The sequence below is a fragment of the Tursiops truncatus genome, chromosome 8, assembly GCF_011762595.2.
Source record: "Tursiops truncatus isolate mTurTru1 chromosome 8, mTurTru1.mat.Y, whole genome shotgun sequence".
NCBI classification, from domain to species: Eukaryota; Metazoa; Chordata; class Mammalia; order Artiodactyla; family Delphinidae; genus Tursiops; species Tursiops truncatus.
The window spans coordinates 9,681,100-9,706,206 of NC_047041.1; the positions used below are offsets into that span (position 1 = coordinate 9,681,100).

Sequence of the window (25,107 nt, forward strand, 5' to 3'; positions counted from 1 at the left end):
CGGTGCGCGGGCTTCTCATTGCGGTGGCTTCTCTTGTTGCGGAGCACGGGCTCTAGGCACTCAGGTTCAGGAGTTGTGGCGCACGGGCTTAGTTGCTCCACAGCATGTGGAATCTTCCTGGACCAGGGCTAGAACCCGTGTCTCCTGCATTGGCAGATGGATTCTTAACCACTGCACCACCTGGGAAGCCCGAAACTAATAAATTTTAACAGCAATAAGCACAGAGGTGTCCCCCCCCACACAAGATCCCTCTATAAGTACAAGATAACTCTGCAACAAGTTGAGTGAAAAATACTTAGGGATTTTAACTGACCATAGCTCATTATGAGTGAGATATGGCTGTAAATGTAACTGAACAGACGTACCCTCTGAAGCAACTGTGGCCATAATTCTCCTGGATTTACGCTGGCAGACCCCACAGAAAACATCAGTCCCTCTTCTGGATGTATCATGCCGACAAACTAAAAATCCTCCTGAGACAGTGACCAGCGTAGTTAAGGGTTGGAAACTACCAGAAAATACACTGGAAGAGACTTACGAAGCTTAGCCCCAAACAAAAAATTCTGGGGTGGGATGTGGGGAAGCATAGCTCTCTCTTAAGGAAAACATTTTGCCGACCACTTAATGGAGTTTGGGGAGGAAGGAAGAGTGTACAGAATTCAACTGAATATGAAGAAGAACTTCCTTAAACGTTAGAAGGGACTGACTTTGTGAAGTAGTGAGCTCTCATTCCTGACGAAGGCCAAGCCTGTTCATCAGGAATGTCCTTGGGGGATTCAAGAATTGGAAAGGAAGTTGAATTAAGTCTTTAACTTCTCATCCAGGTCTAACACACTGTGATTCAAGGGCTGGTCTTCAAAGCAACACAGAGTATGGCCTGGTGGCTCCCTGCCCAGGAAGAAGGACATTCTGTTGCTCTGTGATATGTTAGGAGGGAGAATTTCCTGCACATGGTTCACTTACCGTCAGCTGTTACTCTGCCGTTCTGTTTTGGAATATCAGTGTCAAGCTTCCCGTTTTGGAAAGGGAGCAGTAGGGAATGAGAAGGGGGGAGAGGTTCTTGTATTAATCTTTCACTCGGTTCCAGGCATTCCTAATCTATTATGTCAATTTGAGTTTATAACTAAATTTAAACGTTCAGGTTTCCCTTCCAGGGATGGGGAGGGGCAGTGAAACAGCTGCTAGGACTAGGGTGAGGCTAATAGTTGGAAGAAGCCAAACCACAGTCTATCTGCTTTTAAACTTAACAACAACAACAAAAAAGTGAGCAGAGCGAGAGGGAGTTGCTCCACCCCCAACACCACTGTTGCACAGACGTTTGGATCACCTCCTCAGCCAGTGAGGAGGTGAACACGGGAACAGGTGCGCCTCCCTCTTACCCCACTTCTAAGCAGGGATTATTTTGCTGCGTTCAGGGTGCCCGGTACCAATTAATCAAGGCTAGACAAAGGATATACCAGGAGGGGATGGGGTCGGGGGAGAGAAGCCAGGAGCCATGTAGCATGTACATTAAAGATGACATCATTGAAAGAGATTTGGCCCTCCTCTTCCCGGAGCTGGAAGCTCGCATGTCTGTGCAGGAGCCAAAGCGGGGTTGCTTGGGCGGGGGCGTGGGGGCGGTGAATTGGTGAGAGGAGGCGTGCCGGTGCTGGGGAGAGGTGTGGAGATGCGAAAGGCAGACCTGGAGTCAGCCGGCGAGCAGAGAAATCGCGGGGGCTGAGGTCTTTGCGCCGCTCCGAGCTCCGCCCCTGCGCTCGGCAGCCGCGCTCGGCCCTGAGAGGGGCACGCCTGTTTGGGGGTGGGGAGTATTGCACTGGCGCGGGGGGGCGGGGGTAAGTGGTGGTGGTGGCGGTGGAGAGCCGCCTGCGCATGTCAAGGCTGACGGAGCACACACGGTCGGGGCGCCTGGAGAAGGGCGGCTGGTCACGCGCCACGCAGGGTCTGGGCCCCTGCACGATCTGCAGGCGAGCTCGGGGACGGGGCCCACCCACCCCACCTCTCGATCGCAGGCCGCACAGAAGCTTCCGCCTCCTTCCTGGCCCCCCTCCGGACCTCCCCGGGGAGGCTCGGCGGGTGTGGACTGGACTGAGGTGGAACGAGTTCTGTAGCTCAGACGGCAGCCCCGGTGGTTTCGGGTGTGAGGGCAGGCCCAGCTGGAGAAGGCGATCAGGGCGGACGAAGCCGGCGCTCCCGGGTCTGGGTGGATCCTGGTCGGAGCGTAACTCTCAGTAGGGAGGTGAGAGATGGATCAACAGGGACCCCTCCGGCAGCTCAGCCGCCTAGAGCCTGCCTGCCGCTCACTTCGGAGAAGAGCTTTCCCCGAGGTGCAAACAGGGGAAACAGCTGAGCGACTGGAATTGGAAGTTCCGGGTGGGCGGGGAAGGCTCTGTCCGTGGTGCTGATCCGGATCCCAGCAACGGGCTCCGGGGAGGGCGCGCCACGCTGCCGATCCACTCCCTCGAATTGGGGCAGTCCGCCAGAGTGGCTTGGAGCTGAAACCCCCGCCCGGCTCAAGAAGCCCGCAGAGCCTCCCCAGTAAACGGCACTTGGCCCTTATTTCAGTCAGAAAGTCGCTCCCTTGGAGCAGTTCGTCCCAGAGGGTTTCCTCGAAAGTACTGAGAGGGAGCATTTGTTGACCCAGGGAATCTCTCTGTTTAGCCCCGGAAGCCACCCGCTGAAAAAGATGCCTGGCTTCAACAGATTGTTTCCCCTGGCTTCCCTCCTGCTCATTTTGTGGGGTAAGTACCAGCACCCTGCCATGCGAGATGCAGATGACAGTAATAATGCTAACAGTAATAACACTTATTGATGTCGTTGGTGAAAACGAGGAGCCCTGGCTGACTTCCCCCTGTGCATGTCTGCCAGATACGGGATCCAGAGGGGTTCCATGAGAGCTGGGATTCTGAGATTGGAAAAAGGCCTCCCCACTCCCGTGCTGCTTTATTCCTGAACTTCCCTTGGTGGTTTTTCCACCCTTCCTCCCGTTTCCTGTTAATTTCAAAGTATTTTTTTCCCTTTCCCGTAGCTGAAAGAGCATGCAGTCACATTCATTATTAAAAAATCTCGGTTACCGTTACATTTCATTTCTCAATGAGGTCTTTGAATTAATTTTTATATTTTAAAAAAATCTGGATGCGTGCATTTTGAGAATGAAACTAGTTGTTGATCCATCTGTTTAATTTCAATAAGTAAAACAGGCTTCAGCCATTTGCAGCGATATATTAGATAAATAGGCACCTGGGAATTGCATCTTCCTTCTTTTTCATGAACATGTGGAATTAAGGTGCGTTGGTGTTTGGGGGGCTGAGTTTTTTTGCCTTTAAAGATAAATAGGTTCTTGTTTGTCTGCTGTGAAGGAGTGAGGTGACCTTCTCCCTCCAAATAAGGGAATCCTATACTTGAAACAGTAAGGCTGAGCAGAGTGGTGTTAGAGATGGGCTTGGAGTGGGGTCTGCATGTGTGTAGTGGGAGTTAATGAGTCTACATGATAATGTCTGAATGTGTGATTGAGAGAATGCTTTACTGTGTTGATGTATGCCTCAGGGTCTGAATGTGTATGCTAGTGTATGTCAGAGCATGTTAGCATGGGCATCTGCATGGATTGATGAGGATGTAGTAGGTGTGTGTGTGTGTGTGTGTGTGTGTGTGTGTGTGTGGTTGTTGTGTAGTTATGGGCATCTCAGTCTTGGCAACTTAGATCCTCAGGTCAAATATAGGTGCTCTCCAGCTGATAATTGCTTTACATGATCTTAGCTACATTCCTCCATGTTAAAAATCAATAACCAGTATAATTAGATGTGAGCATGCCCACCTGCCTTACTGAAACTGGGTATAGGATTATGCTCTGTGGTTGGCAGGGAACTCATTCTGCTGGTGCAGTGGCAGATATGCTGATGGGAAAAGCCTCTTTACCTTAGTATCACTTTATTAAGCCTCCAGGACTAACTCTGGCTGCCAGCATTATCTGGATTTTGCATGTGACCAGAAGCAGAGCCAAGCTTCCTGTTGAACAAAATGCCTGATGAGACAGGCTGGGAAGGACAAAGAGGGAGAGTAATGCCAGTCCCAAGGGCAGACTCACCGCCACCCATCCCCAGTAGGGTCAACCAGACCTGAAGATGAAGCAGACATAATAGGTCGCCAATGATCTCACCTGCCTTGAAGACTTAAGGCTGTGATTTCCTCAGGGGGAGGCTAAGACTAGGGGGCTTAGGAGAGGTTAGTTGGGCTGTATAAGAAAGAGCATGAGTAAAGCAATGAGAGATGAAGTTGTAGAGAAGGTTGGGGAGAGATTCTAAAGAGCCTTTCTTCCCAAACCCTAATTTAAGTTTTAGCATATATGCCTGAATTCTAGTGGAGGGGGAGAGCACTCTATAGGCCAAGGACCTTTTGACTAGGACTTACAAAGCCTGGATTGGAGTCTCAGCTCTGCCACTAGCTTGCTGTGTAATAACCTTAGAGTATTTTGTTCCTCATATACGTATATTTGGAAATACATAAGTTTGGAAATTGGGGCGGATGATACCTAACGTCCCTTTTAGCTGCACAATTGAACGGTAGGGTAATGTGATGTTTGCATGTAATTCCAGCATTGGAAAGCACTTAACTTTGATGTGTTCACCCTTCCCAATATGAATGGAATTTTTTCCATTCTTTTATTTTCTGCGTGAATTGAACAAAATTCCCTTATTTCCTTCAATAAAGTATATAATAATAATAATAATAATAATAGAATCTACACTTGCCTTGTGCTTTACAGTTTACAAAGCAATTTTCAATCTATTTCTTCTTTTGGTCCCCATAGCAATCCTATGGTGGTAGTCAGGGAAAGCAGTATTATTTCCAATTTAGAGATGAGAAAATGAGTGCAGTGGAGGGGAAAGGACTTGCTAGAGAACTCTTACCTCTTGATTTCAGTCTTCCAGGGCTTGTTCTAGCTCCTCTTATGGACATGTGTGCTGCTATACAGGATTGCCAGGTTGGCGTCTGTCCTCTCATCCCTCTTTGGAGCCACCCTTCCACTCCTCTCCCATGCCATTGCCTTTCCTAGGGCCTTACTCATTTTTACCTCCTAGTGTCTTCTCTGATTTTCCTCTCCCAGGTGTTGGTTGTGTTGGGGAGTGTTTTCCTCTCTTCCCCCAGTAACCCATTTTACATCCCATTCTTTCAAGGCTCTGCTAAGTGACTGGCTAATCTGATAGACCAAGTCATTTCAGGGTGTTAATATCTACAAATAACATCATTTATCACCCCCCTTTGGAAAGTATTTACATTCTAATCAAAGCCTTTATTTTCTTAGCATTGCAGAGCAAAGTTAAGAGGAGCAATATAGCAATAACCAAAGAAGAAAAAGATTTGGGGTTATTAGAGGAGTTGGTTACATACACATTACTATCCACCTGATAATAGATTGATGCTATTCCTTAGTTAAATATAATCATAATTAATATTTTCTTCCTTCTCTGGTTTCCTCATTATTACTATAGACATTGAAGAGGAGACCATGGGTCAAATGATTTGGCCAAGATTATTCCAGGAGTTTATTATTCACAGTCAGCAATGTGGGTTGAATGTCGACCATATGTACAATCTTTTCTTGGATATCTAGAGGATTTCTTGGAAAGAGAGGCAATAGTGTACTGGAGACTTACAGGGTGAAGAAATATACTTTACCTTTTGGTGGAAGGAGCAGCGAGTCATATCGCAAAGGAAGGCAAACAAGGATGAGAGGATTCTGTGGCCATTTTGCAATGTTCCTTCCAGGACCTCATGAATTAAATTGACCTCATGAGCTGAGTTCTTTCTTAGGACTTCATACCGGACTTTGGCAAGGAGAAGGCGATCAGTGGGGCTTGCTGTCTGATGATACCTTGGATTACTCAGGGGCAACTCAGAACAAAGAGAGGCTGCTGTGCCCTACTCACCATCCTGACTGCGTGTATTCTGCCTTCCCTCCTTTAACTCTAAATGAACTAACCGTGTTTATATTTAAGACCAACTCATCTACTTGTTCACTAGAGGCTATCACCTCTCACCTATTCAAGGATGTTAGTCCAGCAAACTATACACTTTCAAGCCCCAGCAGCTCTACTGTTCCCTTCATCCAAGCAAAGTCATTGAACCACCTCTCAGTCTGATCACTGTACCAGCCTCTTAACTGTTCTCTTTGCTTCCACCCTTATCCTTCCTCACCTCTTCAGTTTATTCCCAACATAGCAGTCAGATCAGGTAATTTTGTATAAATCATGTCATTCTTCCACTCAGCAGCCTCCAATGCTCCCATGTCACTCAAAGCAAAAGCCAAAGATCTAACTGTGGGCTGGAAGAGCAGCCGTGATCCGGCTCTGACTTATTTCTCCTGCCTCATCTCCTCCTACTCTCACTTTGTGCCCTGTACTTTATTGTGCTTTTTGCTTTTGCCAACACACTCCCACCCTAGGGCTCTCGAGTTGCTATCTCCTCTGCACACCTTCACACAGATATTCATACAGCTTGCTCCCTCCTTTCTTTCCTTCAACACCTGCTCGACCTCACCTTCTCAGTGAGTCTCTGGTGATTCTATGCACACTCTAACTCCTCTATTCTGTTTTATTTTTTTCTTATAATTGCACTTATTGCAGTTTAATGTTGCTTATTTTCTCTCTCCTTCCACTGGAATGTGGGCTCCATGAGAGCAGGGATGGTTTCTGTTTTGTCCCCTGTTGTGTTCTCAGTGCCTAGAGCAGTGCCTGGCGCACAATAAGCACTCGATATATGTTGAAAGAGTGAAGAAATAAATGAAGGAAAATAACATTAACGAATGTACAAAGCACATTCGTAGAAATCATCCCATAGAATTTGCATGACACATCTATTAGATAAATATTATTTTCAGCATTTTGTTGATGCATAGACTGAGTCTCAGAGAGGTTAGACAGTCTACCAAACTGGGAATTCTCTGGCGGTCCAGTAGTTAGGATTCTGTGCTTTCACTGTGGGGACCTGGGTTCTATCTCTGTGTGGGGAACTAAGATCCTGCAAGCTGTGCAGTGTGGCCAAAAAAAGTCTATCAAACCCAAGCCTTCAGCTGCCCAATACCGTCTTTCTTCTGCCTCTATAAGCGTAACTGTACATTCCTTGGTACATTTTCGTATTCTTCTCTGAAGTCATCATCACTGCACTAACTCATCTTTACCACGTCTCATTAAATATGAATGTGCCCCGAGGCTCCCTGCTACATGGGGTTCTCAATGCACACCCTACACCTCTATCCGCTCCCAAACTTTTGCACAGACCATGCTTTATTTTTTTTAAACCAGGTCAATACTCAAGTTTTCAAACTCTTCATATTCTGAAAATGTTTCTGATCAGTTCTCTCTAGATATGGACCCTCCCCCGATTAAAGTGATGACCCATTATGCAGAAGCAGGAGAGCCTCTTGCAGGCTGCCTGATAAAACCACCCCCTGCTTGTTGAGAGTTTAAAGCCAATGAAATTTATTTTACCTTGATATGTTAAATTTTATCATAGTGCCTCTAGTTTTTAAACTCTATGTCTAAAAATTAAATTTGTTGCTTTCTGAGTCAAATATTTCATTTTTTGACTCCTAGTGAGTCGGTCAGTCTCATTTTAAGTTCTAAATAAAGCTTTTCTCTGCTTTTAGAAAGAACTGTCTGCCAGTAGAGGAACAGACTGACCGTTCACTGTGGACTAGTTTTTAAATTACTATGTGTATTATTTCATTTTTTAGGGGTTCTGTTTTTATTGTTAATGAGAAGGTAGCCTCAGAAGGGGTTAGAAGTTCTGATATAAGAATCGTTGGCGATTCATCTCACTTTTGAATCTTTTGTATAACAGGCAAACTCTCTTACCAAAGAGTCTTTCGAATTCGTTAACAGCTCCAGCACCAGAAAAAAAAATTTTTTTTAATTGAGTTAGCTTTACTTTCATGTGACTTTTGCAGTTGGAAAGAATCTATTTTCTCTTCCACAGGCCAACCTTCAAATATTTGAAGACAGGTGCGTCGGTGTTCAAGCTAAGCCCTCCCGGTCCCCGCTTTGTTCTTACCAGACTTTGCCCCCAGACCCTTCTCCATCTTGCTTTCCTCTGCACATGCACTCGTCGAAAACTTCCTTTCGTACGATGTGACACCCTGAATTGATCATAGTGGTCCAGATTTGCTCTGAACCGCACCGGGGAACTGCTCCTCCTTTGTCCTGCCGTGTACATCTGATAACACAGCCCACGTTTGCACTTGCTTTCTTGGCAGCCACGTCCCGCTTTTGATTCATTCTGAATTTTCAGTCTGCTGTACTTACCCTCTTTAATGGGCCATGAGCTTCTAGAGGGCAGGAACTATAAGTCCAGGCCTGCGGGTGGCCTCCAAGGTGCCCCCCAATCTGACTCCCCCTTTTTTTGTTTTTTACTTTTTTTAATTTTGTTTTTATTTTATTTTACTTTTTTATTTTTTTAATTTTTTTCCCCTTCCTCATTTTTAACTGTGTGTCTCTCTCTCCTCCTTGGGTGAAGCATCATCGCCCCAGCCCCAGGGTCAGCTCACCATTCTCTTCCTTGCTGCTCCGTCCTCCACCATGCACCAGAATCACCTACATTTACCATAAAACACAGATATGATTACATCTCTCTAAGGCTTTAAAACATGTGACCCCTCCTATTGTGAAGGGCATACAGAGGTCTTCACAACATGGGTCCGATCTACCTTTCTGGCCTTAAGTCTCACCATCGTTCTCTTCCTCTCTTCCCAGCCCAGCCAGGAGTAACTGCCTCTCCTCTAGTATGTCACTCATCATGGTCTGGTTTTATGACAGGAGTATGTGTTCCCTGCTAGACTATAAATGTCTTTAGGGCGTGAAGCGTGTTTTATTCATCTTTGTATCTCAGCGTCAGGCCTGGCATAGAGTAGATTTCTGTGGGTGTTGGTGGAATGAAGGGGTGCATGGGTGGTTGATGGATGGATGCATGGGTGCCCTGTTTCCCACCTTGACTCTAAGTCCTTGAGGGCAGAGCTGAGGTACGAGCTGTACCACATCCCTGCTGCTTCCGGGGAGGCTTGCAGTCAATGCTGGCTCATCCCTGCCCGTGGTGAGAGGGTGTACCTGGGGAGATACGTACACGTGCATGCTGTTTTCCAGTTTGTCTCATGATTCTGCCTTCTCTGTCTCTCCTCCCTCCCTCCTTGTTCTCCACTGCCTCTCCCCTAACACCTCCTGTCCCTTCCCTGGCGTCCGGGCTCTCCCCAGCTGGCGTCTGCTCCCCTGTGTGTGTGGAAGTACCCTCGGAGACGGAGGCGGTTCAGGGCAATCCCATGAAGCTGCGCTGCATCTCCTGCATGAAGAGGGAGGACGTTGAGGCCACCACGGTGGTGGAATGGTTCTACAGGCCTGAGGGCGGTAAAGATTTCCTTGTATGTCTGACTGCTGACTCTGCCCTTTGTTTCCGCTGGCCTCTGCCATTGTGTGCCTGGCTCCCGACAGCCTGGGGAATGACGATCTGACAAACACTGGCTCTTTCTCTCCAAAGCACTGACAGCTCCTCTGCAGATTACTGACAGCCTTAGTTTAGCCCAGCCTCTGGGAAAGGGAGGGCTCCAGGCCAGCTCTGGGCACTCCCGGTTACAGGCAGGGTAAGGAGGAGAAAGGCATGAATAGTATTTAGAGCCTACTGTGTGCCAGTCACCCCACTAGGCACTGTGCAGGTGTTTTCATCGAGTCTCTGCACCATCCTGCTGGATGGATTAAATTCACAGAAACATTGAAATAACTCCAAGGGTCATTAAATGAGATAGCATAGGTTACCTCATTTCAGTCTCACAATCTCAGTGAAACAAGAATGTCAGGCGTGACCAAGACTGATGTGCAACTGGTACACACACATCAGTGGGTAACATATTTAAATAGTCCTATAGTGGTTACTTGTGCCAAATTTCCCAAGTGGCTTCATCACCATCCTTCCCACTAGGAACCTCCAGACCTCCCACGATGTGGGAACTAAGGGATCAGCCATGGCCAATGTCAGTTCTGACTGGTTGGTGCCAGTGCCAAAATGGTTGTTATATACTTTGAACACCAACTTGGGGATGACCATTATTCACATTGTCACTGTCTTTGGAGCCAGGCTGCCTGGGATTGATTCTTTTTTTTTGCGGTACATGGGCCTCTCCCTGCTGTGGCCTCTCCCGTTGTGGAGCACAGGCTCCGGAAGCGCAGGCCCAGCGGCCATGGCTCACGGGCCCAGCCGCTCCGCGGCATGCGGGATCCTCCCGGACCGCGGCACGAACCCATGTCCCCTGCATCGGCAGGCGGACCCCCAACCACTGCACCACCAGGGAAGCCCACGGGGATTGATTCTTGACTCCACAACTTATTTTAACTCTGTGTCCTTGGACAAACTGCTTAACCTCTCTCTCTGTGCCTCAGTTTCCTCATCTCTAAAATGGGGATACAAGCCATAGCTACCTCACAGAGCTGTTACCAGGACTCACGTGCTATAATTTTTAATGCGTTGAGAATAGTTCTGGAATACAAGAAGTACCGTATAAGTGTCTGATAGAGAATACACACACACACACAAATGGGGCAACTAAGGGTCAAAGAAATTAAGTTAGTGAGACAGCTTAGATTTGAACCAGGTCGTCTGACAGCAGATACAAAGCGCTTATTACTGCACTGCCTCATCTTCCTGGGGGCAAGTTTTTCCCCACGAAGACCTAATGGAGACACAACATTAGGATGAAATTGAGTTTTGCTTGCCCTTCTGTCTAGCTCTCCTAAAGCTGGACTCATTTCTCACTCTAGGCTGGATGTGCCATTCTGATGTGGCTTTGCTGCACTCAGGTGCCAGGCCTGGGACAGTAGGCTTCCTAGCGCCTGGCTCAGGGCTGACCGCAACCGAGGCTAGTGCGTAGGTTACAGGAGCCTGGACGTCTTGACCAGATGCAGAGGTCCCCACGAGCCTCAGGTCTGTTCATATGCCAGCCACCTGCTCTGCTTCCAGGCCTGCCCAAAGTGAGGAGAAGGTGGCTCAGATGGAGGAAAAGAAACTTAAAAAATTGTGCTGGAAATACAGAACAACACTAATAGAAATTTTTGTGACAATGAACATGTTCCATATTCGTGCTGTCCAATTCAGTAGCCACCAGCCACAGGTGGCACTGAACACTTGAACTGTGGCTAGTGCAACTGAGAAGCTGAATGTTACATTTTATTTCATTCCTAGTGAGTTAAATTTTAATGTAAGTAGCCACACGTGGCAAGCAGAAACTAGATGGACTGCACAGCTGTAGAAGGAAACAAAAAAAAAGGTATGTCAGAAGGTGGAAGTGTTTGAGAAGAGAAATGTAGAGACCACATTTCAGATCTAATTTCGCCCAGAGTGGAAGAGCTGATGTGTACACATTGGCTGGCAGCTCTCTGCTCAAGTGGGCCACTTAAGCAGCCTGGGTCCCCTTCCTGCGGCCTGGCCCCGACTGCTCACATCCCCTCCAAGGGGACCAGCTCCGAGAGACACTTTTGGAGGCCAGAGCTCTCAGACGTCTTCATGACGCATGAAGCTGCCTCTCTGCCTTAGTCTCTCCCCGGCTGCCCCCATGACACACCTTTCTCTCTTGTTCTCTCTGCCTCCTTCCAATCCTTCCTTTCTCTCAATTTCCCTCTCCTGATCTCCTGTACACTTCACTCACCTTCCTCTGTCCTCTTTCTTTCCAGCCCTTTTCCCTGCCCACCTCTTCCTGCTGTGTCCACGTGCCCTGACACCTGGGTGCCTTTGCCCGTCTTTCCCTGTCTTTGCTCTCTTCCCTGCCCTCCTCTGAGACGCCCATCCCACTCCCACATTTGGGAGCTCCTGGTAACACTGTCCCCGTCCCCACGTCCGAGCACCATTCTGGTCCTTTTCTCCGCCCTGTCCCCACCTCTACCCTGTCTTCTCTCCTACACCCTCTGCTTCTCTACCTGCAGATCTATGAGTATCGGAACGGCCACCAGGAGGTGGAGAGCCCCTTCCAGGGACGCCTGCAGTGGAACGGGAGCAAAGACTTGCAGGACGTGTCCATCACTGTGCTCAATGTCACCCTGAACGACTCCGGCCTCTACACCTGCAACGTGTCCCGGGAGTTTGAGTTTGAGGCACATCGCCCCTTCGTGAAGACCACCCGGCTGATCCCCCTCCGTGTCACCGAGGAGGGTAAGGCTAGGGCACAGGCTCCCTTGGGTGCCCTGCTCTCGGGGGAGGGAGGACAGCGGGTTTCCACATAAATGAGCCCCTTGCAGAATGCAAAACCCCATGTATCTGGAGTAGTGATATCTAAAAATGTCACCACTGGCTTGTCCTCCTGGGGCGACCAGCTTTCTGCAAGCCGCCCGAAAGCTTGCCTCTCTGTGTCTTTCCTCAAAGCAGAAAGGCTTGGAGATGATAGTGCAGTAATCTTGACCTGGTCCCTGGACTCTCACCTTTAGAGAAAGAGGACAGCCTCCCTGAAGCCTAAAACTGCCAAGACAGTTACACCTACTCTGGCCTGCACTGAATCTCGGACTCAGTGGGCTCAGAGAAATCTCCTGAGGTTCTCTAGAGGTCATCTACCCTCTTGTCTGTGACTCATCCAAACCTCTGAACTAGCGGTGCTCAAACTTCAGCCAGCCTCAGATTCCCCTGCAGGACTTTTTTTTTTGCGTTATGCGGGCCTCTCACCATTGTGGACTCTCCCGTTGCGGAGCACAGGCTCCGGACGCGCAGGATCAGCGGCCATGGCTCATGGGCCCAGCCGCTCCGTGGCATGTGGGATCTTCCCGGACCGGGGCACGAACCCGTGTCCCCTGCATCGGTAGGTGGAATCTCAACCACCGCGCCACCAGGGAAGCCCCCTGCAGGACTTCTTAAACCCAGGCTTTCTGATTCCGTAGATGGAGCATGACAAAAAAAGTTTCCAGGAAGTGCTGTTGCTTTGAGAACAACTGCTACAAACCAAAGTCTGACAGCCTCTGTCTTCTGTCTCCCTCCACAGTAGTCATACAAGAAATCCCCTCCCCATCCGTGGCGTCTCTCGTTATATAACCTCACTTTCAGCTATGAGAAGGGGAAACGCGGTTTGCTCTCCAATCTTTAAATTGTCCCGATTTCCCACAGCTGGTTCCTTGTTAGGCTGGGAAGTTCTTTCATCAACCTAACTCAAAAGTTTCTGTTGCGATCGAATCCAGAATCTTGAGGGTGAACTTAGAACTGGTCTTGTTCTGCTTTCCATGGACTCACTGTTCAGAGCACTGTGGCTTCTCACCCCTTGCAAATGTTCCTTCATGTGGCAGAGGAGCGATATACGCATCTCCCTTTGTGTTTTCTCACCCAGGCTAAATGATGACTCCATTTTACTTAGCCCTTCCTAGACGATCTATTTCCAGCACGTTCTCAGCATTATGGCTGCCCCAAGATGCAGGTCAGTGAACAGGCAAAAGGTGTGGGGCAGGAAAGAAAGGAGAGGTCAAATTAAAGCCAGGCTCTTCCTAGAAAAGGATGCCAGGATTCCCGACTTTCAGGCCACAGGTGTATTTATTTTTTTATCGTGTTATGGTGATTAAATTCATGAAGCAAACGGGAGTGCACAGCAGAGCGAGCGATGTCATGATTTAGACAAGACTAAAACGGAAGGTAGGTCAATCCAGATGCTGCACAGGGACTCTCAGGCCACTTGGCTCAGACCTGATGAGCCTCTTCCCCTCCTTGAGCCCGTCTCCTCTTGTGTGAATCGAGGGGGTTGGACTGGGAGCTCTCTAAGGTATTTTTTTGTTCAGAAGTTCCATTATCCTCTTCTGTTTACACACCTGTGCCCCCGGGGGAAAGGGAGCCTGGCGCCCTCTGCTGTTCACCCTCGGGACTGTCGGCTGGTGACAGCCAGGCCCTAGGAAGCTGCCTCTGTCTCCACCTTGTGCTCTCAAAGGCTTTTGCCTCCAGAGACCTTTGCGCAGCCAGTGGAAAGCGTGGCAAAGCGGAGCCAGTCTGCCTGCCTGCCGGGCACCAGAGCCAGACTTGGGTAAGAACAGAGGGAAAACAAGTTTGTCATCAGAGCCACAGAGCCTCTCGGGACGTTAGGGCTGGAAGGAAGCTTGGCTGTCTTTCAGTCCAGGGGTCTGAACAAAGAGCTGGCATCGGAATCACCCAGGGGCCTTTCCTTCAGTGCAGAAGGCCCCATACCACTGCTGCGGTGTGAGTGCAGCAGGTTGGGGTGCGGTCTGGCGAAAGTCAGTTGAAATGACTCCCCAGGTGGTGGGAGGGTGCAGCTCTGACGCCCTCATGTTGTGGCTGGGAGACAGAGCTCTGGAAGAGGAGGGCTTGCCCAGACATGAAGCATGTTAGCACCAGAAGCAGGACTGCGGTCCAGATCTTTGCCTCTATTACCTGTGTTTCCACTGCATCTTTTCCTTCCACCACCACCCACTCCCTGCCACTTTTTCTTTTTCTCTCTTCCCCCGACCCCGTGACCCCTTTGGCAGCCCTCTGCATCCCCACCCCCAGATATTCACTGCTCTCATACTGCTGCATGCTCCACCATGACATATTCCCCACGTCTGCTCCATCCCTGTGGTCCCAGAGAATCTCCCTGCTTCTCTTTGCTCAAGCTGGACTGATCCTGGCGTAGGCTCTCACCTCCTGGCTCTAAGACAGAAATCTGAGTTCTCTTCACCTAGAGGTAAATAAAGCTACTGAGGACAGCTTCCTGTGGTACTACTTCTGGCTACTGCATTTAAAAAGAAATAGGGGGGCTTCCCTGGTGGCGCAGTGGTTGAGAGTCTGCCTGCCGATGCAGGGGACACGTGTTCGTGCCCCAGTCCAGGAAGATCCCACATGCCGCGGAGCGGCTGGGCCCTTGAGCCATGGCCACTGAGACTGCACATCCGGAGCCTGTGCTCCGCAACGGGAGAGGTCACAACAGTGAGAAGCCTGCATACCACAAAAAAAAAAAAGAGAAAGAAATAGGGTGCTTGAAGTTGAGCACATCGCAAACCAGACCGTTGTCAGCCCGTGAAAAGACATTTGATGTGTCTGGCATTCTCCTGTGCCTCAAGCTGCATCTGTGACCTCCAGCTCCAGTTAGGAAAGCTGGGTGATCCTGGAGCCCTTGGACTGCTTCTCTGAGGTGAAGGTCATGGCTGTGCCTATATTGTGCTTTTAATGAGCAAGGCCTTGAGGATGACTTATGCCCTATGAATAACCATGAATCTAATTTGCTGCTGAGAGCTAGCAAAGGGAGTTGTGGCTGCAGCCTTCCTTGCCACTAGGAAGGAATATATGTCGGGACATTTGCCATGTATTATGTTTCAGTTATTTATTTATTTATTTTTGTCTGCACCACACGACTTGTGGGACCTTAGTTCCCCAACCTGGGATTTAACCTGGGCCCCATCTGTGGAAGTGCCGAGTCCTAACCACTGGGCCGCCAGGGGATTCCCTATCATGTTTTATTTGTCATTTTTGTTGGTTAGGAAACAAGGAAGGTCAATATTTATTTATATTCATTCATTCCACAAATACTTATTGAATACTTCAAGTATTCTAGGATTAGGCAACAGGCTGATAATTCAGAAATAAATATGTTCTTAGTAAGCATACAGTCAGTAGAGAAGAGAGATAAATACATCACAGTACAATCTGGGAAGTGTTATAATAGATGGATGGAAAAGTGCCTGGAGAAGAACGTGAATAATAACTGCACAAGAAGTTGAGGAAGGCTTCACAGAGGAGGTGACTTCAGTGGAGTCTAGAAAAATGGTTGGGAGATTGAAAAGCAGGAGGCGATGTTGGGACAGAGGTAGCACTGGGGTGTGAGATACGATCTAGGAAGAGGGAAGAGAAAGAAGAAACGTCCACAGATTCCAAAAGACCACAGCGTGTGTGAGTAGAGAGGTTTTGCTGGCCAACCGAATGGAAATGAGGTGAGGAAGGCTGCACGGCGAGTGGCCTCCTGTGCCCTGTTAAGAGAGTCAGGTCTCTATGCTGAGGGTGGTGTGGAATACTGGAAGGTTTTCAGTAGGTATATGGCAGGATCAGATCTGTGCTCCGGAAGTAGAACTCTGAGGACAGCCTGGTTCATATGTGGAATTCTCCAACCCTCATTTCTGTTTGGGTTTGGAATGACTTGGAGGGAAGATGAGCTGGGAACGTCCTTGCTTCTCATCCAGACATGCTCAGGTCACTGGGTGGGCTGACGGCACTGTCCACGTGGCCCTGTCCATGTTTTCCGACGCCCTCTTCCCGGGGGTACCACACTCCGCCACCCTAAGCTCAGAGGACAGAGTCGGCTCAACTGAGACATGTGCGTCATGTGCGTCACACCTGTGCAGACTTTTACATGTCCCAAGGTATCCTTAATGCATCAGGTAATGTGTGGTATGAATTATTACCCTCACTTTACAAATTAAGAAGCTGAGTCTCAAATCAGGGAAATGACTGTTCACACGCCGGGAAGTAGGAAAACTGAGACCCGGCTGCACGTATCTCAGCTCCAGGATTCCTTCCAGCTCTATAACTTCTTCCTCCATCCATCATTCTCCCTCATGCCTCCCTCCAGAGCATCTGAAGAAAGTCAGTGAGCAAGCGGACAGGCAGGAGAATTAGGGGATGTTAAATCTCATTGGTACCCTCTTGCGTTCCTTTAGACCCAGTGCTTATTTAAGACATACCTAGAAATAGGCCTCGTGTATCTCAGACCTCAGGGACAGCTCTGGGCTTGTGGGACATGCATATTGTGAGCCTCACTCTCCCCCTTGCAGCTGGAGAAGACTTCACCTCTGTGGTCTCAGAAATCATGATGTACATCCTCCTGGTCTTCCTCACTCTGTGGCTGCTCATCGAGATGATATATTGCTACAGGAAGGTCTCAAAGGCCGAAGAGGCAGCCCAAGAAAATGCGTAAGTCCAAAGATGCCAAAATGATGATAGCTCGCCCCTTCCGAGCGCCTGCTCTCATGGGTGAGGTGGTGAGCAATTTACACAGTCCTCCACTTTCCTCACAACAACGTTTGAGGTAGGCAGCACGAATATACCCATTTTACAGATGCGAAAGCTGAGCCTGGGAAAGTTTGCCCAAGACCATTATAAGAGGCAAAGCCAAGTTTGACTTCGTGCCTGCTACCTCGTGCCCTGCACTCTTAACCACTATGTAAAGCCCATCCGCTGCCACCACGATCCCATGACATTAGCATTATTATGACCATTTTATAGATGCTGAAGCAGTTCAAAGAGCTTAAGTGGCTTGCTGGGGCCACACAGATAATGAGAGGAGAGGCTGGGATTTGAACCGAAGCCTGTCTGGTGTCCTTGCTCTTCCCGACACATTCAGCTGTTTGCTGTAAACCACAGAGCTCATCAGGCCACCTGGGCTCTGCCGTCTATTAGCTAAGGAGCTCCAAACATGTTCTTCCCCCTGGAGCTTGGCCGTGATTGAAAACCCAGAGATGGGCTCTTCTGCTCCAACGTCCGGACTGTACCTTGGCCATTTTCACCAAGGCCCTAGTCACTCGAGCACAGGTAACAGATGATGGGGTCTGAGAGTCTAAGGGGCCATGTTGGCTTGTTATTTGGGGAGAGGAAAGATAGAAAATAACCCTCACAGTTTTACACAGTGGAGGTGATAAGCTAAAAACCCTAAGCTATTATCACCTAGAAATACTTGATAAAGTATCATTTTTCATGATATCTATGATCTCAGGAAAGTAAAAAATTATAACTGACCAGATAGAAGGAAAGAAAGGATATGCTGGGGAGGTTGTCATTCCTGGTGACCTGGGTGATCAGATTTCAGTGCTTGAGCATAGGAAGTGCCCACACTTGGACAGAAAGTGCCCACACTTGGACAGGAAGTACCCACAGCTGGCCTTGCACAAGAAACAGAGTTGGAACTGAGGTCACCAGCAGAACCAGGATCCTCAGAGGGCTACAGCTCGTGCAAAAGATAGATCAGTAAATAATCATCAGTCCACCAGCCCAGAGAAAAGCCAAGGAAACCTATCTACCTGGCCTGACTCCAAGTAGAAACATAAAAGATTCTTGAGAACCGGTAACCACAAGCCTGCTCTCACAATGTTTGGGATTTAAATTTATGCTACCCATGTGATCCAGGAACCTCTAAGCTGAGAAAGTCAATAAAAAAAAAATTAGTCCCCAGACAGTGATAACCATGTAGACGCAAATGAAAAACTATTTTCTGAAGGGACCCACTTTTAGCTGAGGCTTAACAGTGCTCCCCAGATAAAGCATTGCTGAATCTGATTCCACAGTCTCATCCAAAACTAAAAGACACAGCAGGAAATAATCCAGCATGAGCAAGAGAAGTAACAGATGGCAGGATTAAACCCCGGGAGCTTCAGACACAAGAAAGACCTGGTAGAATATGGAAAAGAAATTTGCTTAAAAGAGTTAAAACAAGAGTAGGAACCAAAACACAAGAATACAATAAGTTATTAAGAAAATAGAACAGGCAGATTTGAACAGGAGTAAAGAAAAACCTGGAAATGAAAAATACAGTCAATAAAATTCAAAACTCAATGGATTGGTTCACCAGAGATTGGATACTGGTGACCAGAAGATAAACATAAGGAAGTTTCACAGAATGAAGCACAGAGATATAAAAAGGTGGAATATCACAAAGAAATAGGAAGACAAAAATTGAGAAGATCGATTAGCATAGAAGAGAGAAAATGGAGGAGAGACAATATTCAGAGATACAGTGGCTAAGGAAAGGTATGACTCTTCAGATTCGGGTAGCACAATGTGTCCTGAGCAAGATAAATACATATAAGTCTAAACCTAAACACCAACCATCTTTAAACGGATTAATGGCAGCAACTAGTATAACCTACAGCAAATATCATCTATGTGGCAACTTTAGAAGAACTGCGTGTAATATTAGAAATATGTCAAGGATACCTGCTTCTATTCTATACTGGAGATCCTAGGTGGTGCACTAAGTAAATACAAAAAAAAAAGAGTATGAATTGTAAAGAAAGAAACTAAATTATCATTCACAGTCAATACGATTACCTATATAGAAAATCCAAAGGAATCTATAGACAAACTATTAGAACTAGTAAGGTTTCATAAGATTGTTGATACAAATCAAAATATTTATAAATATAAATATAAAAGCATCTATATTCCAGCCACAACAATTTAGAGAAACATCTCAATATTTAAAACATTTTAAAAAATTCAATTACAATAGCAACAAACACTCTCCAGCACCTGGGAATAAATCTGATAAAAACGTGTAAGATATTTAAGGAGAAAATCACAAAATTTTACTGAAAGATTTGAGTTAAATAACTGAAGACTAAAACCTCACTGTTACAAACATAGCGATTCTCTTCCAAATTAATCTGCAAATTCAGTAAAATTCCCATCAAAATACCCAATGGATTGTTCAAGGAACTTGATAAGCGGATCTTAAAAGTCATACAGAAGCCCAGAGGCTAAAACTAGTCTAAGCCAGAGGATGGTCAGATAGTAAATATTTTAGGCTTTTCAGGCTACAGAGGGTCTCTGTCCCCTATTGTTCTTTCGTTTTGTTTGTGTGCAACCCTTTAAACAAGTAACAGCCTTTATTAGCTCATGGGCCATAGTTTGCCTGTTTCAAAGAACAATAAGTTTGGGGGAGGTGGCTGGTAGGAGTTTTCCTGTCAGATATAAAGATTTCTTATACAGCTATTAGAGTAAAGATTTTATGATACTGGACTTCCCTGGTGGTGCAGTGGTTAAGAATCCGCCTGCCAATGCAGGGGACATGGGTTCGAGCCCTGGTCCTGGAAGATCCCACCTGCCGCGGAGCAACTGAGCCCGTGTGCCACAACTACTGAGCCTGCGCTCTAGAGCCCACGAACCACAACTACTGAGACCACATGCCACAACTACTGAAGCCTGTGCACCTAGATCCCATGCTCCACCAACAAGAGAAGCCACCACAATGAGAAGCCCGTGCACTGCAACGAAGAGTAGCCCCCGCTCGCTGCAACTAGAGAAAGCCCACGCGCAGCAACGAAGACCCGACACAGCCAAAAATAAAATAAATAAATTATAAGAGGAAAAAGAAAGGTATTTTCAAGACATGGAATCATCAAAGAAAAAGACAAATGTCTCAGAAGGAAAACTGGTAAAGCAAATGAAGTCATATTGCAGAAGTACAAACCCAAATTGCTTATAAACTTATGAAAAGATGCTCAACTTCACCAGTAATCAGGGAAAGGAAAATTAAAAGATCTATAAAATGTAATTTCCCATCCATCAGTTTGGCTGATTTAATCTAACAGTACTAAGTCCTGAGAACAATGTGGATAAATGAGAAGACTCATAGGTTGCTGGTGGAAGGAAAAAACAAAAGTATTTATTATTCTAGTCTGCTGAAAGGGCCATTCTCATTTTCTCTTGGGTAACATGGTGAGAAAGAAGAGCAGAGGTGTTCTAGAGACATCCTTGTTCCTGGGGCCCTTGCTCCTTCCCTTTTCCTGTGTTGGCACCTCTGGGTACAAATGCACTGATTTTCTTCCCCCGTCTCTCCTCCAACAGGTCTGACTACCTGGCGATCCCATCGGAGAACAAAGAGAACTCTGCGGTACCAGTGGAGGAATAGGAGGGGGCAACTGGAGGTGATGTACAGGGAAGGGAGGGGCAGGTAGATAAGGAGGCAGGTTGTACAAGTGACCTTGACACCCACAAACCAAAATGACTTTAGATTTGGTCCCTTAGATTTCTACCCTACCCAGAATCCCCACCCTCAGGGTACTTCTTTAAGTTGATGCCCAAGTAGTCAGAGCTCTGTGCGAGGTTCAAGTCCTTCAGAAGGTGAGTTGCTTTGGCCTGAGTGTTGGGGCAACTTGAACTCCTTACCCACAGTGACAAAAAATAATTCCCCATTCTCTCTCCTATGTAAGGATCGTGGATGAGGTCAGAGAGCCTTTGGCTGGGCTGGACTGGGCTGGCAATTCTCAGTGAGCTGTTTTATCACTGGTAGGTGGCCTGAACACTGAAGCGCTGGCTACCCCATGTTCAGTGATGTCAACAGCGTCAGGAGGGTGCCCCAGGGGCCACATCACTTCCCTTCACACGTCCATCCTTCAGTTCATTCATCATACATCCACTCACCTCTGAACTGTCACCTCTGACTTGCTAACTCCATCAGACCTCCACACACAAGACTTTGCGAGAACCAAGGAGCAAACATTTCTACACGACTCAAACCTCAGCCTGCCCTTGCTGTCAAGCAAGCAGCTCCCATGCCAACTGGACCCCCCCACCCTGTGCTCCACCCGGCTTTGAACACGTGCTGGAGCCGCTGATTCTCCATTGCCGCAAGTGAATGGAGGGCTTAACGGAAGGAAGCTGGAGTGATTAGTCTGGGTTAAAGCAAAAGAGTGACATGAAGTGGGATTCCTTGAAGTCAGTTTTTCTAAGTTCCTGGTCCACTTGGCTGGAGCATCAGAGCAAAGCATGCGCTTCTAGGCCCTCCAGTGATAGAAAGGTCATTAAGCATGGACTAAAATGTTCTCTGGACTATGGTGCTCCAGGGCTAGATCCCAAGAGGTCTCAAAGGCCTGGGTTAGTGTCAGTACTTCAAGAAGCCGAGAGCAGGGGACTTGGGAAGTCATACAACACGTTCATGATCCTCCTGGGGCAACGTGTGTGCCTTGCCAGGTGAACGCACCGCCGGAGATGGCGGGGTGGCATTGTTTTCCTGTGGGCACTGGGACTGCAATTCCTAAGTTCTTCCTCTCAAAATTTCTGTGGGTCAGTATTATTACTCATACAGGAGGCAACGGAGACTCAAGACAGGACTCCACTGATAAGAGACTTCAAAGGATACACTGGGGCAGATAGAAGCCTAAGGCGCGGTCCAGTTTACACTTCCCGAGATGGGATAATTTTGTCCTTGAAAAGACTTTGAAATTGAGTTTGGCACAGAACTCGGTGGATTGCCTGGATGAGGTTAGCTCTGATTCAGGCCATTAGAAATTGGCCAAAAAGGCAGAGAGAAGGATGGGAGGTAGATTTGAAGAATTTCTTTAGTGAAAAGGTTTGTGAATCTGAGACGTCTTCCAGAAGGGGAACGCATCCGGGAATGGCACTTAACTAAGACACATGTTTTTAGCCTGAGATAGATGATGGCAAATGAGTGATGTGATAGAGGAGGGACAGGCTAGGTGGCTTCCAAATATTTCACCTGTGAATTCATAATGTCCAAGGTTTTTTTTGTTTTCCCCTAGATGTTAGGAGAGCAGATGAACACTGGAAACATTTTAGTCGATATCTCATGTTTCACTTTGAGTAACTGGTGTAAGTGCGATGTCCTTCTGCACCTTGTGATGAGAGGGGGAAGGATGCTTGATGGGATGTGAGAAGATGAAAGTGACTGGGATTTGATGAACAAGATGTCCCTCAGATCCAGGGGCATCTATGGGGAAAGATCCCACTCTCTTGGCTTTGGGCCTCACCTGACAAACTCAGTTCATCTCTGCCATCCCTGGGAAAGCACTTGAATTAGTCCTTGTTTACATATTTGAGAGTCTGATCTTATCGAAGAAAATACTTTCAATAAATTCAAGGCCTTTCTCTTTGGTAATTTCCCACACAATCTCTCTGAAATAGGAGACAGAATATAGATTTTCCTTACTTTCCTGTGAGGAAAACGGGCCTGGATTACTGTGAGGTTTTCCCAGTCACGTGGATGGCGGATGACAAGCCTGCCGCAGAAACTCCTTTCTACCCCTCCACTTCCCTCTTGCGTCAGTAGACCACGCATCTAACTTGTGATCTAGAATGCACGTTTTCTTTTCCTTTTTAAAAGCCCAACTCAGATATCTCCTGGGTGATTTTTAATGAAGCTGAATGGTACCTCTCTTTTATTCTTATCCTTTACAAGTAATCTTCTCTAGTCTTTTCCTCCTCCTAACTTCTCAACTCTTCTCATCTTTAATGCTTTCTTTATTAAGCTATATGATTTACCAAGCATTTTAATTATCTTATTTCTTCTCCACAACTAGCTCTGTGAGGTGGATATTGCTAATACGTTAACAAATAAAGAAACATGCTGTCTGAGGTTAAGAAGCTTTACCAAATCCTAAGTTCATATAGTGGGTAAACAGAGAGCTGGAATTCAGGTCTTCTGAGCCCTCGCCCAGCTCTCTTTCCACTGAGACCATAGCTGCTTCCTTTCCTCTCATTTTTCTTTTTTTTTTTTACTTCCATCTAATCTTTGCCTCTCTTGCTTGTCCTGAGATGTTAAACATCTTCGCTCACCCCTAACCCCACTCCACTGCTCCTCTACCACTCTGCTTCTTGGTCCATGCTAAAACTGTGCTTTCAGAGTCTTAATCTCATGTTCGTTTCCCCTTTCTCGTTGGTTTGTACCTCATTATTTCTCCTGAATTGCAATTAAACTCCTTCCTGGGAGACTTGATCATGACTATAAATCCACAAGGTACTGTGATCACCAGCCTACTTCAAATCCTCACTCCCTCCCTGTTCCCCCGCATATTCCTACAAAGGACCCAGATAAACGTGCACTGCTCTGGAAGCTCTATCTGGTATGCTGTTCTATTAAAGGGCTTAGAAACGTTCTCAAGGGCTATCATCACTCTAGGAACCCCACCTGTTGTCTTGGTGCTGGATAATTCCCCCTGACTGACGCTTAATAATACAATTCCCTCAAGGCCAGCTCGGCTGGGTCTGGTTTTCCCTCCCTTGGGCTTAACAGCCATGACCTTCATTGCTCAACTCTGCTGGCCCTGTGAGCACCTCGCCCAACGGACCTTTGCCGTCAGCTCAGCCTTGCATCGCAGCCCCAACTCTCGTGTGGAAATACCTTGACGGTCAGCACCTGTCCCAACACCAGCCTTTATTTTCAGTCCATCTAAAAGCACTGTCCTTTAGAGTCACCACCCCCAAACACCCACACGCCCGGATTTCTGACTCTCTTGAGTTTCTGGTTTCTCCTTAGATGCCAAACTAGAAATGTTAGTAGGAAAGGAGTTTTTCAGAGCAGGAATGTGCTGAAAATATGTATAGAGCTATGAATGGTTAAGAGAAGAGACAGTAGCTCCTTTTTTCCCCCCAGAACTACGGGATCAAAAAGGAAAACATACCCATCTCAGAATCTGTGAACCCACCTGACATAAATCAGAGAGAAAAGGCCGTGTTACTGCATCTTGGCAGGAAGCAGCAGCAAGGAGCTAGACCCATTTCAGAATATACCTTGGCTCTCCTTCCCAAGCGGAAATGGAAAACTAAAACAAAAAACACCTTCCTCTCCCATCCCTTTGTAAATGAAAAGCCCCCAACCCAGTGGGTCCTCCCAGTCACGGCAAATGTATCTGTGTAGTACTTGGTGTCATTACTCCGATCACCCATTCATTCTGCATTTCGGCACCCTCTCTGCGTCGGGCACCAGTCTAGACCGAGTGTGCCCTGCGCCCTTAGGTTTTAAAAATATCATCATCCAAGCCTTTCCTAGTCTCTAAAACTCTACCATGGCAGACGACCCATGTTTGGCACCCCTCCCCTTACTTGAGGCTGTAGTAGGACCCAGTAGATGCACATTTGAAGCGAGTCTGAGCTGTAGCTCAGACTCAACCCCTATCGTAGGCCAGCGAAGCCTCAAAGCTGGTATTTCTCTTTTTTGGGCAGAGTGACAGGGAGGGAGGCACTGAAGGACGAGCGCTTGTAGGTTTGTGAGGCACCAAACACAATCAGCAAATTCGTACAGCCATGGAACTCGTCACCGTGTTGTCACCTTCGTGTGGCTTTTTCTTGATTTTCCACAGCCAATCTTTTTCTGAACTTTAGAAATGTTGTTCCTGACCACTCAAGCTCTCAACAACCTAATGCCTGTATGTGGTGTTTTTCAGTAAACTCCCTGTTCATGTCAATAAAGTGTCTCTAAACACTGCTTGCTCTGGTTTTGCTCCACGGTGTGTGTCTGCTACACATACTATGGCTTCTACCTGCCTCCCCAGCCCACATCAATTCCTGAACTCACAATCACTGGATATATGCCCAGAGAATGAAAAATACATTTAATAGTCTAGAATGAAACATACTGTCTCCCTTCTTTCCTTCCCTACCCAAATACAAAGGAATCCA

At 47.3% G+C, this 25,107-nt stretch overlaps 1 protein-coding gene across 1 annotated transcript; it reads left to right on the top strand.

Annotated features, from left to right (window-relative positions):
- Positions 1–1,502: 1,502 nt before the first annotated feature.
- On the top strand, positions 1,503–24,904 carry SCN3B (sodium voltage-gated channel beta subunit 3). The gene is made up of 6 exons (XM_019941742.3): positions 1,503–1,627; positions 2,563–2,738; positions 9,240–9,403; positions 11,952–12,177; positions 16,752–16,890; positions 20,539–24,904. Exons 1-6 carry the CDS (start codon positions 1,503–1,505, stop codon positions 20,600–20,602), a joined length of 894 nt encoding a protein of 297 aa, XP_019797301.2. The 3' UTR covers positions 20,603–24,904.
- The last annotated feature ends 203 nt before the right edge of the window (positions 24,905–25,107 follow it).

What these genes read in the sequence shown, in the direction of transcription:
- SCN3B (XM_019941742.3), top strand. Translation starts at nt 1,503, where the DNA reads ATGTACATTAAAGATGACATCATTGAAAGAGATTTGGCCCTCCTCTTC. An exon ending in CCTCCTGCTCATTTTGTGGG is followed by an intron (nt 2,739 to 9,239) that starts GTAAGTACCAGC and finishes GGCTCTCCCCAG; the next exon opens with CTGGCGTCTGCTCCCCTGTG. An exon ending in AGGGCGGTAAAGATTTCCTT is followed by an intron (nt 9,404 to 11,951) that starts GTATGTCTGACT and finishes CTCTACCTGCAG; the next exon opens with ATCTATGAGTATCGGAACGG.